This window comes from Chiloscyllium plagiosum, unplaced genomic scaffold (genome assembly GCF_037043375.1).
Source record: "Chiloscyllium plagiosum isolate Xiang-an unplaced genomic scaffold, Cpla_swu_hap1 HiC_scaffold_9, whole genome shotgun sequence".
Lineage (NCBI taxonomy): Eukaryota > Metazoa > Chordata > Chondrichthyes > Orectolobiformes > Hemiscylliidae > Chiloscyllium > Chiloscyllium plagiosum.
In genome coordinates, this window is record NW_028270147.1 from 31,102,203 (window position 1) to 31,115,148 (window position 12,946).

Genomic DNA, 12,946 nt, shown 5'->3' on the forward strand with positions numbered 1-12,946 from the left:
GTTGGAAAGAATAGCATGATCATTTTGAGTTGCTATCTGGACCAGGTGGACGCCTCCTTCAATGTAGTTGTTTTATCTGTTCATTCCTGAGTTTAAAGTTTTTAAATGGTTTGACATATCACTTCCCAGTGCACACCTAACTCTGCTTTGCTTTTCCATTTAGGTTGAATTTGAAGATGCATCCCAACTAATGGTGAAGAGAGAGGATGTATACACTCTTAATGAGGAACTACCCAAAAAAGTAAAGTCCAGGCTGGTTAGTATTTCATTATTCTATTATTACATGCCATCTGCCGAAGTACACCTTGTACAGTTCTGGATCCTGCTCAATTTATTCCCGTGAAAAGAAATGAATAACTGTTTAAGGTTTTTCCATTAGCAATGGTGAAAGGTTCCACCATGTCCGTTATAAATTTTTAAAAACGTTTGTCTGCACTTTGTAATGTTCAATCGGATTGATTCCATTTGCAAATTTTTTTTTGTTTTAACCTAATCAAATGTGTAGCAGTGCAAAATAATAACTGCTTGAAACTTAGTTAAAACATTGAGTATTTTTACGGAGGAGATCATGAGCTTTGACTTGTACTATGCATTCATGGCTTTCACTAAATTTTCAGGATCACTTCTTCTTTCAACTAGAATCAAATTTCAGCCATTTGACATGGATATTAAACTTGAAATAATTTGTGATGGAGGCATTAGATGACATGAAATATTATAAAGAGGAAATAGTAGAAAGTAATTTATGCTCAGCAAGGCCTCTGATGTGATGAGATGATTTTGTTCTTGATGTTGGTCAAGGACTAAATGGATATGTGGAGTTCCTTGTTTTTCTGATATACACCCAACTGACATTGGGTGCTTTGGTAATTTTTTTTCAAGCTATTTGTGGAACCCTGCTTTTGTCAAAATTGGCTGCCACATTTTACATCTTTGTTGTACTTCAGAAACAGAGTGTGGCACAATTTGAATTGTTCTAGTGTTACATAGGATGCTGTGTAACCAAGCACAGGGAATTCTCTCAGCAAATCTTGACAGCATCTGTGGACAAGAAAACAGTTAACATTTCAAGTCCAGTGTGACTCTTCAGAACTGGTAGTTCAGTTTCTTCAAATTGAGAACTCTTTCGCTCTCTACAGATGAGGGGTGACCTTATAGAGGTTTACAAAATTATGAGGGGCATGGGTAGGGTAAATAGGCAAAGTCTTTTCCCTGGGGTCAGGGAGTCCAGAACTAGAGGGCATAGGTTTAGGGTGAGAGGGGAAAGATATAAAAGAGACCTACGGGGCAACCTTATCACGCAGAGTGTGGTACGTGTATGGAATGAGCTGCCAGAGGATGTGATGGAGGCTGGTACAATTGCAACATTTAAGAGGCATTTGGATGGGTATATGAATAGGAAGGGTTTGTAGGGATATGAGCCGGGTGCTAGCAGGTGGGACTAGATTGGAGTTGGGATATCTGGTCAGCATGGACAGGTTGGACCTAAGGGTCTGTTTCCATGCTGTACATCTCTATGACTGAGATGCTGCCAGATAAGTTACATTTCTCCAGCATCTACAATATTTTGCCTTTATTAAAATCCGCATACTTGGGAGTGGAACATCTTGGCTGAGTTGATTGTAACCTCAGATTTGCATTTCAGCTACCCTGAACGATTATCAGTGTACTTCATGAATATTCAAGGTCTCTACTTCCATTGTCTTTTCAGGAAGATAGTTCTAAAGTCACTCACCCTTCTGAGAAATTTGTCTTGTCTGTATTATATGGGCAACTCTTATTTTAAATAGTTATCATTAGTTGCAAGAAGAAACATTTTTCTAAAAATATTCATCTATGAATCCTGTAAAGGGAACATTGGTGTGTGCTACGTTGGATGGGCACAAATTATTGCTTATCCCTAATTCCCCTTGAGAATGTGGTGGTATGTTGCTTTCTTGAACCACTGACTTACAGACTTACTAACCATATCTCCTATATTCACACCCAAATCATTTTATATAAAATGATGAAAAGCAGTGGACTCAGCACTGATAGTTGTGGCACACTGCTGGTCACATGCCTCCAGTCCAGAAAACAACCCTCCACTACCATCCCCTCTTTCCTGTCATCAAGCCAATTTTGTATCCAGTTGACAAGCTTTCTGTGAATCCCATGTGATTTAACTTTATTAATTAGTATACCATGCAAAACCATGTTAAAAACAATACTAAAGTTCATGAAGCTGCTCACATCATTCTTTTTGGTTGTCCTCAAAAAAAACTCAGTCACATTTGTGAGACATATTTGATTTCCTGCAGACATATCCATGCTCACTATTCTTAATCAGTCCTTGCCTCTTCAAATGCATGTAAATTCTGTTTCTCAATCTGTTCCAACAGTTTACCCACTACTGGTGTCAGACTCACTGATCTATAGTGCCCAGGATTCTCGTAAAGGCACATTTGTCACCCTTTAGTCATCTGGCACCTTGCCTATGGCTATAGATGATGCAAGTATCTCTGCTCGGGCCCCACTATTTCTTCCCTAACTTCCCACATCGTCCTGGGATACACTTGATCAGTTCCCAAAGATGAGGGCATGAAGAGGGAAAAACATTCTTGACTTCATCCTTACCAATCTACTGGATGCAGATGCATATGTCCATGTTTTTTTTAAGACCACCTTTTAATAAATGTGAATTTTTTTCAAGACGCTATTTATTTCCCCGAGTTCCCTAGTCTGCCACCTCCAGTAAGTTATTTAATTGTCATGACTGGATGTGGCAGGACTGCAGAGATTAGATTTAATCCAATGGTTGTGAGATCACTGGTGTTGCTCTTGGCATGCCCTCGTGCATTCTCCATTGAACCTGGGTTAATTTCTGGCTTGGTGGTAATGGTTGAGTGGGGCTTATGCCGGGCCATAAGGTTGCAGGTTGTGCTGGAATACAAGTCTGCTGCTGTTGATGCCCCAGCGCCTCATGGGTGCCCAGTCTTCAGGTGCTAGATTTATTCAAAGTCTCTCTCACTTAGTACGGTGATAGGGCCACACAACACAATGGAGGGTATTCTCAATGTGAATGAAGGTCTTTGTCTCCACAAGGTGGTCATGCTTATCAATACCGTCATGGACATATGCATCTGCATCCAGCAGATTGGTAAGGATGAAGTCAAGAATGTTTTTCCCTCTTCATGCCCTCATCACCTGCCACTGATCCAGTCTAGTAGATATTGTCATTTAGGACACGACGAGCATAATCAGTAGTGATGTTGCTGAACCGCTCTTGGTGGTGGCTGTGGGAAATCTTCCACCCAGAGTACGTTTGTGCCCTTGTCACTCTCTGTGCTTCCTCCAAGTGTTATTCAACTTGGGGGAATGCTGATTCATCAGCCAAGAGCGAACGGTAGGTGATAATCAGCAGCAGCTTCCTTGCACATGTTTGCGCTAAAGCGAGGAGACTTCATGGGCTCCGGTCAATGTTGAAGACTCTCAGGCAACTCCCTCCCAACAGTATGCCGCAGTGTACACCACCTGTGCTGGATCTGTCCTTCCAGTAGAACAGGGATTGTGATGGTGTTGTCTGGGACATTGTCTGTCAGGTATATGATTCCGTGAGTGTGACTGTAAGGTGGTTACTTGAGTCTTCTGTTGGACAATCTCCCACTTTTGGCACTAGACCCCGGATGTTCGTAAAAGAAGACTTTGTAGGATCATCAGGGCTGTTTCTGCTGTTGACTTTTCCATCTCTTGGTCAGTGTCAGGTTTTTGAGATTGGCTTGCAAGGCCGTTTCAGAGGGCAATTATGAGACCAGGTGAGGATGGCAGATTTACTTCCTTGAAGGACATTAGTGAACCAGATTTGGTTTTCTGATAATCAATAGTGAACTCATGGTCATCATTAGATTCTTAATTCCAGATTGTTTGTTTATTTTTTTTATTGAATTGATTTTCCACCATCTGCCATGATGGGATTTTAACCTAGAAACCCAGAGCATTAATTGAGTTTCTGGATTAATACAAGTACACCATTGCCTCCTCAAATGGTATCATTCTTCTTAGAGTCATAGAGATGTACAGCATGGAAACAGACCCTTCGGTCCAACTCGTCCATGCCGACCAGATATCCCAACCCAATCTAGTCCCACCTGCCAGCACCTGGCCCATATCCCTCCAAACCATTCCTATTCATATACCCATCCAAATGCCTCTTAAATGTTGTAATTGTACCAGCCTCCACCACTTGAGTTCGAGCTCGACTCATCCAGGCAAGTAAAGGATATGCCTTTTTAGATGGCAGACAGAGTTTTTGGTGTCCTTTGACCTGCTCTTGTAGACTTAGTTTATGTGGCTATTCAGTTCAGTTTCTGGTTAGTGGTATTCCCCAGGATGTTCATAGTGGGGACATCGATGGTCATTGAAGGTGATAGGGCCTGGGACACTACCCTCAGGAACCCCTGCAGTAATGTCCTGGAGCTGAGCTGACTGACCTCCAACAACCATAACTATCTTCCCTTTTGCAATGTATGACTGTAGCCAGTGAAGAGTTTTCACTGCGATTCCCATTGATTCTACTTTGGGGTCTCTGGGTGTAATACATAGTCAAATGTGGCCACCTTGACTTAGAATCATAGAATCCCTACAGTGAGAGAGCAGGCCATTCGGCCCATCGGGTCCACACTGACCCTTCAAAGTGTATCCCATTGAGACCACCACCACCCCCCCGCCCCCCATAACCTTGCATTTTCCTATGACTAATCTACCTAGTCAGCACATCCCTGAACACAATGGACAAATTAACATGTCCAATTCACATAACCTGCAAATCTTAAGACCTCTGGACTTCAGTTTTGTAATCCATATTTGAACCAAGGCTGTAAAGAGGTAATGTCTTTAATGACCTTGATGAAACCTAAATTGAGAATCAGATAGCAGGTTATTGCTGGATAGCATTGTTTATGATGGCTTCCATTGCTTTGATAATTGAGGAGACTGCCTGATAGGGTGGTTTGATTTGTTCTGTTCTATATATTGTACAGGACAAAGTTTCCAAATTGCTGGCTACATGTCCAATGTACAATGCTAGACTAGCTTGGCTAAGGCCACAGGAAGTTCTGGAGCACAAAGCTTCATGGCTGTTACTGGAATTTTTGTCAGGGCCCATAGCCTTACGATATGCAGGGCTTCAGCCATTTCTTGATATCATCATCATGGAGTGAATTGAATTGGTTGAAGGCAAACATTATGATGCTAGAGATCTCTAATGAGACTGAGAAGGATCATCCACTTACAACAGTTTTCAGCTTGAAGTGCAAAGTGCTTCAGCCTTATCTTGTACTGATGAATTGGGCACTTCTATCATTGAAGATGAGATGTTTTGAGGACCCTCCTTATACAGTGAGGCCAAATTAGGTGGTCAAGTGCAAGTCAATGTCCTTCTTTCTCCCTCTCCCACCACCTCCCGTATTGTGGTAGTTTTTGGCTGATGTTAAAACTATTCATTTATTGTTATTTTCATTTATTAGAATGTGGCAATGCTGCTCTTTTATCGAGGTTATGCAGTCCTTGTTTTTTTTTCCATGGAGGTCATAAAAGACATTGACTCCGAAAAGGCTAAGTTGAAGTGTTTTAGAGCCATTTGTTTAAAGTCAACAGATACTGCCTCAGGCAAAAGGCTTTCAAGTTTAAAAAACACTTGTACGATGAAAGGGGAGTGGCCAGTTCTCCCAGCTCAGCTTTACTCTGGTTTGATTTGGTTTTTGGTAGTCTGGCTGTTCACCAAAAGTTTTGAAGCTGCTGGACCCAAAGAAGCAGGTCCATGGTGGTCATCTCTGACATCTTTCCTGTACAATTGTGTTTAATTTTATCTTTTGGTACCAAGGGGTGTTTATGGGGTTTGTTGCAAGTATTTAGGACAGCATCATTAGGTTGGGTTAAGCTGGTGAGTTTTCGGATAGGTTAAGTTATTCTGTATCCTATTCACTTTTGTATGTGTTTTATTTGGTAATCTTGTAAATACATGTTTTGTTTAAAATGAAGCGGTTTGACCAACTGCATCCCTCCAGGAATATCTGCATTACAGTTGCTTAAATCACCTAGCAAACATTAGGGTCTGGGCTACTTGAAATGTTTTGAGGGAGTCTGGCCTGGTCCATAACAAGGAGTACTTCCCTAGTGTGAACATTTATCAAAGTTTGTAGTTGTATATTTTTAAAATTTCAATGTTTTATACGTGAAAACGAGCCAGGTTTGCCCCACAGTGAAAATTTCACAAAGCTTTAAAAATGGCATGTCTTGTTTGTTTTGCAGTCTGTCGCGTCTGACATGCGATTCACCGGAATTTTTGCAGAAGAGGAGGTTGCCCCGGTGACAAAGCGACAGCGAGTTCTTAACTCCAGATATCGTGGGGACTATGTTGAGCCATCTCTCTACCGTGCAATTATGGAATAAAATTGCTATCATTACAGAAACTGTTCAGAACATCACCTATGGAAGCCATTGTGACAAACTTTGGTTTTCCAACTTGGTTATATTGTAGATACATGAAAGCAGTTGAGGTGCAGCTGAATTCTAACCCTTTTTAGTGACAAAACTACCAAGGGTACCTCATTACTCGCAACACACCCATTGAACTTGAATATTGAATATCTTGGGATTCAGCAAAGCTGTTTTCAAGCGTTCTTTGATCTTGCTCCGGACTCTTGCATTGTAAATGGCAAACTAATCTGGATCAAGGAATGCCTTTAATGGAGTCTTCAGTGAGCTAGAAATAGGATTGCAAAAAAAATGTCTTTGGGTTAGATTTCAACACTTACATCCATGTTCAGAATAAAAAATGCATTTATGTTTTAATACATTTTAATATTGCTGGTCCCTCTTTGGTAAATGTCATTAACATTTACATTCAACTATCAGTTGAAACCTATTGCATACCTGGTCTATAGAACATAAAAGTACTAACTTTGAAGATTGATTGATTGACGCATGGCTGTTTAACCATAGGCATAGAAGCATTCCCTCTGTATATAGGCTGTGAAGTTCTGGAAGTTGTGAATGGGTTTTCACCATATCCAGTCATTAGCCCAAAACTAGGGCCATCACCGGTGCTTGAGTTAAAACTCTTATCTGTATTTATAGGGGAAGTCTTAAGACTATAGTTTGGCTGAAATGATTAGACACAAGGTTTTTTAAAAGTTTCATCCCAACACCTCCATATTGTAGCTATTTACTGAGTGTTCATAATGAAAGTAAACAGAAAATTGACTTTGAATGAATAAGTATTAATGAAGTCGCAAATGATTTATGAATGTCCCTACCCAAACCAAGATCCCAAAGCCCCAAAATGCACTTCTAAAGATGTCTCCCATCTCTGTGAACCTCATGTACTGATAGACTTGTGTGCTGTTTTTACTTGTCACAAATTATATTTGTTTATTCAATGAATTATTAAATTTTATTCCAATATTCTTGCAAACTTAATTGCAGTGTAAAATGCTCCTTTCAGTTACTTTATTGGTTTGGTGTAGACTGTAGAAACAGACACTGGCTAAACGCCACAAGATTACTCTTTTGGATTGAAACCATGGTGTAACATTGTATGCAAATGTTAAACAGCTACCATGGCTATTAATAGAATGGCTCTTTTTGCAGTCTACTATTTCTGGTATTTATTGGGTTATATCAATGCTGTCTTCTTTTGAGAGAGTTGGTGGAACAATAGAACTGTGAACAGGTTGTTATCTTAAAAATGTAGTATATTTAACTATTAAAACTAGAAAGCCAGTTGTTCAGTGACTACATTGTACGTGTTCTTAAAGTCTTGTTGCCTCTAAATTCTTCAGTAAGAATCACTTGTTCAGTCTGAGCTACGTTTTTTTTAAATGAAATGTAAATTTGAAAATTATTTTGAATCTGTGAACAAAAAAGAAAATTTAATTAACAGTGGAAAAGAAAATGAAATGGTAGTATGAAATAATACAAGCATAATTCAGATACTTCCTTTTCCTTTTCTTAAACAGCCAACTCTGAAAACTTTATAAACTATTTTTATTCCTCTTGGTTCTTTTAACTTACTAGTAGCATCCCATTTTGGATGGTCACCTTTGATCCTACCTTTCTGAAAAATAATGCTTCCTCCAAAATTGACATGACTGCACTTAAACAGCAGAGTACTGCAGATGCTAGAGATCTAAAACAAAAGTAACATGTTTGCTGTCAGGCTCTCCAGCTTTTTTTTTGCTGGAAATTTGGGAAGTAAAAACATTCACAGTATTTTGCTTTTATTTGAAGGTCTAGTGAAATCCAGAACCTTATATTTATTGTTGCAGTTTGCAAGTATGCAGGCAATGGGACACAATGCCAAATATTGTTTTCTTAACATTCATTTGGATACAAGAAACTAATTTGATACTAGCTTGTGTATCTTATATTTCAATGTTTTTTTTTTAAATTTTGTTGTTTGACCCCTGTTTAAATGACCAGTTTCCTGGATGATGCTTTCTTCAGTGAAGGAATCCTATATCTCTATAACTTGATGGTTCTGCAACTATGAAAGACTGTCTGTGCAACCCATGTAAAAGTTATGTGACCTGTTGAAAGATGAGTAATTTCTCAACAAATTTAACAGCTCTTGATGTGTTTGAAAACTTGGCTCTTTGATTCCATGTTATTTCACAAGTTTGGTTATTTATTGCAGCTCCCCTTTTTTTTTTGAAAAGAGTCTTAAATTCTTTTGGAACAGTGTTGCACTCTCTACATGCCTCCATTCCCATTCCTCATCTTGAACATGTTTTAAATCATTGTGTCTAATCTAAAAGGCCCACAGTCTACACTACAACCACCTCAGGAGTCTGTACAGTAATTGATTGTATTGATCTATGAAAATGACTGTATTAGTTCAAGCAAACATGAAGTTTAAATGGCTTGCTGTGATTGTTTAGGAAAATAAGAGACATTGAAATGATTTGCAGTTAATAAATGTTTTTTGTCTTTGATTCTGCTTTGTTCCAATCCAGTCTTCAGATACACTATTGCTCCTATAACATATTTCTCTACTTGTGCTAAAATTTGCTTTGTTTTTTTCGATTATGTCAATATCAGGGCCATTAGAAATTGTGGCTTTCCTGCTATGGAAAGGAGTGAGGGCAAGAACTCAGCAAAAATAAATCCTTTAGTAAATTTACATAATCAACACTAAATTTGAAATGAGCACCCACACTTTTCAGTGGTTGTCTCCTATGTGAAAATGCAAGACCAGAAGCTAAAATTGATTTTGTGAAGACCCCATGGCCATTACCACTGAACGAAGTGCATCTTGTCAAATACCCAGTAACTTCTTCAGTAAGGATACAAATGTTTCCATATCCTAAATAGACGTTTCTTTGACAATATTATTGGTAAGAGAAAATATTGACTTGTTTTTCTGTTTCTGAGCTAATATGAAGCTAACTGAAGAAAGAATAACATTTATCAAATTGATTAGTTTGAAAACTATGTTGTGTTCGAAGACAACTGGGCATGTCACTGCAGTGCATTTATAATGTAGCAACATGCCACAGAGAAAAAGATTAAACTAGTGTTGCATTAAGAAGAAATATTGTTGCAACTCCCGTGTTTGTTTCATGCAATTTTAAATTCTAATGCCCTTCCAAAGAAAATCATATGATAAAACAATAATTGATTGCTCCCTCCGATGACTAAATGTTTACCTAGATGAGTGGAAAGAGTGATATCCTGATGCCTAACTCCTATTGATTTTTTTTTTAAAAATGGTTTATTTGAATTTGTCATGCTTTTACAATATAGCTTCTTTTAACAATCTTATCAACTACTATTGATCTGTGGCCACAATTGTACGATTTTATGTAGCTGGTAGAACTTAAGTTCACTTTTTGGATCGGCTCAGGCTTGGAGGGCCGAAGGGCCTGTTCCTGGGCTGTAAGTTTTCTTTGTTCTTTGTTTATTCATTCATGGGATGTGGGATTTGCTGGCTGGACCAGCATTTATTGACCATCTCTAATTGCCCAGAGAGCAGTCTGAGAGTCAAACACGTTGCTGAGGGTCTGGAACCACATATAGGACAGACCAGGTAAGGATGGCAGTTTCCTTCCCTAATGAACATTCGTGAACCAGATGGGTTTTTCCGACAATCAACAATGGATTTGTGTTCATCATAAGATTCTTAATTCTAGATTTTTCTTGATTGAATTCAAATTCCACCATCTGCCATGGTGGGATTTCCAGCAGTAACACCATTGCCTCCCTGTTATTAACAATTAACCTAGCAATTCTCAGAGATCTAATTTGAAACAGTTGATGACAATTCATCATTATTATCATCTAGAACCCATCTGGTTCACTAGTATCATTTAGGGATGGAAGTCTGCAATCCACACCTGGTCTGGCCTAGATGTGACTCAGGGCTCCTGCAATGATTCCTCAATCTTTTGTTTAAAAACTTTTTAATTGCTTGATTTCAATGGGCTGGAGTGTTTCCAATCTTTCAGAATAACTCCGACCTTTTTAATGACTAGAAAACATTTGTGGCAGGAGATTTCAACCACGGATCCTGCATTCTCTTTTTCACGGTAGTAGTTGCCATGTTTTCAGATTTAAATGTCCAGCAGCGCACTGAAAGAAATTATGGGGAGATCATTGCTAAGGTATTTGCTGACTTAAGTTTCATGAGCACCAGGCAGCAAAAGTCAGAAGCAGATTAATGTGAAGAGAGAGCACAAATCAACACCAGCAGAGGTGCTGTTACTGGGCAACCTCTCTTGAATATGTTCAGTGACTGACCTCCACAGAAAAGAAAAATAAAGCCTATGGCCTACCAAACCAGGTTTTGTTCTGTGATCTGAATGTCTAATCACATCAGCAGGGATCTTATCACTTAACAGCAATACTCCTCACACACATATGTTGCAGTTGGGACACCACCTGCAATGCCACCTACTTATAACAAAACTGCTTTATCATTTCAAAACTGTGCACTAACCACTACAAGCTTTGGGATGTTTGTTTTAATTTACTTAATTGAAAAGTATATATTTGTGTGCTGATCAGTTTATCATTGTTTTGGTTGTCATGAGGTAATCATGCTGACACCTGATGCATCCAAAAACACAGTTGGACAGCAGAGGGAGCCATGGAACAGCAGGAAAACCGAACAGCTCATCAAAGATGATTGTGAACTGTATTGTTGAATTACTGCAATCCTGTGGGTTTTCTTTCTACCTAGTAAGTTCCAGGATTTTAACCTGGCAACAGTAAAGAAATAATAATATGGTACCATGTCAGAATGGTGTGTAGCTTGGGGAAATGGCAAATTGTGATACTGCCAGGCATCTACCAGGGTACCACCTTTTTTTCTTTCTACTTGGTAAGTTTTCCTGGTGAGTTACTGTAGTTTATCTTGTAGATCGTACACATTGTTACCACACTGGGGAAGGGAGTGAATGTTAGAATTGCTTGGATGGGGTGCCAGTCAAGTAAACTACTGGATTGTTTCAAGCTTCTTAAGTGTCGGAGCTGCAAGCAAATGGAAAATATCCACTACACTGATTTGTGCTTTTTAGATGTTAAGTAGGGTTTGGGAAACAGGAGGTGCATTACTCACCACAATTTCTAGTCTCTGATATCCTTTTGTAGCCACAATGTTTATATGGCTCATACAGTTCAGTTTCAGGTCAATGATAGCACACAAGATGTTGATGGTAAGATTCTGCAATGGTATCACCACTCCAAGTTGAGCATTGATGTTAAATTCACTTGTATGTGATGATCATTGTGTGGTAGCAATGCTGCTGCTTAGCGGTTGCAGCCTAAATGCTGTGTAGGTCATGTTATGTGTGTGGATACAGGCTATTTTATTGTCTAAGTAGTTATAAAAGAATACTAGCTGAAAATTGTGAAACCATCAAAAGGAAGTAACCAAGACAATTGAGGGCAGAGCAGTAGATGTTGTTCACTTGGACCTTAATAAGCCTTTGACAAGGTTCCACGTGGTAGACTAATTAGTGAAAGTTAGCTCACAGTGGATTTGGGTGAGCTTGCCAGTTGGATACAAAATTTGGCTTAACTGTAGGAGACCGTGATTGTGGAGGGTTCTTTAGACTGAAGGCCTGTGACCAGCGGTGTTCCACAGGGTTCAGTACTGGGTCCACTTGTTTGTTATTTAAATAAATAATTTAGATGAGAATGTAGAAGGTATGGTTAGAAAGTTTGTAGATTCCACTAAAATTGGTGTAGTAGACAGTGAAGAATAATTTTCTAAGATTACGAGAACATCTTGATCAATTGTGTTCATGGGCTGGGGAGTGGCTTAATTCAGATACATGCAAAGTTTTGCATTTTGGTAAAACAAACCGGGCAGGACTTATACAATTAGAAGTAGGGCCCATTCTCGTGGGTCTGCTCCTGGGCCTGGCCTTCACCTTTTTGATCACGCAGCATTGCCCTTCAATGAGAAGGGCACTGCTTAAAAAGATTTATAAGTAGGGCCTTGGGTAATGTTGTATGACCCCTAGAGAGACCATGGGGTTCAGGCATATTTATTCTTTGAAGTTTGCATCACATGTAAACAGGGTAGTTAATGAGGCATTTATCGCACTTGCCTTCATTGCTCAGACTTTTTGAGTAAAGGAGTTGAGACATCATGTTGAGATTGTATAGGACATTGGTGAAGCTCTTGAGTAATGTGTCCAGTTATGGTTGCCCTATTTTTGGAAGGATATCATTAACCTGGAGAGAATGGAGGGTTTATGTTGTTAAAATAGGCTGAGTGCAGGAGACTGAGCGGTGAACTTAAGAGGTTTATAAAATCATGAGGGATATAGATATGTTAAATGACAGGTGTCTTTTCCCTGGGGTGGAGGACTTCAAAACTAGAGAACATATTTTTAAGATGCGAGAAAGACTTTTAAAAGACTGACAACTTATTTTACGCAGCATTTGGTGTGTGAAAATG

The 12,946-nt window shown here is 39.2% G+C and overlaps 1 protein-coding gene across 2 annotated transcripts in view; it reads left to right on the forward strand.

Moving 5' to 3' along the window:
• Window positions 1-8,972, forward strand: part of kdm4aa (lysine (K)-specific demethylase 4A, genome duplicate a) — a 69,256-nt gene extending 60,284 nt beyond the window's left edge. For both annotated transcript variants that reach the window (XM_043698958.2, XM_087990521.1), the window contains exons 21-22: window positions 164-256; window positions 6,289-8,972. In XM_043698958.2, coding sequence (XP_043554893.1) covers window positions 164-256; window positions 6,289-6,429 — 234 coding nt within the window. In that variant the 3' untranslated portion in view covers window positions 6,430-8,972. The remainder of the gene's footprint in view (window positions 1-163; window positions 257-6,288) is intronic.
• Window positions 8,973-12,946: the final 3,974 nt, after the last annotated feature.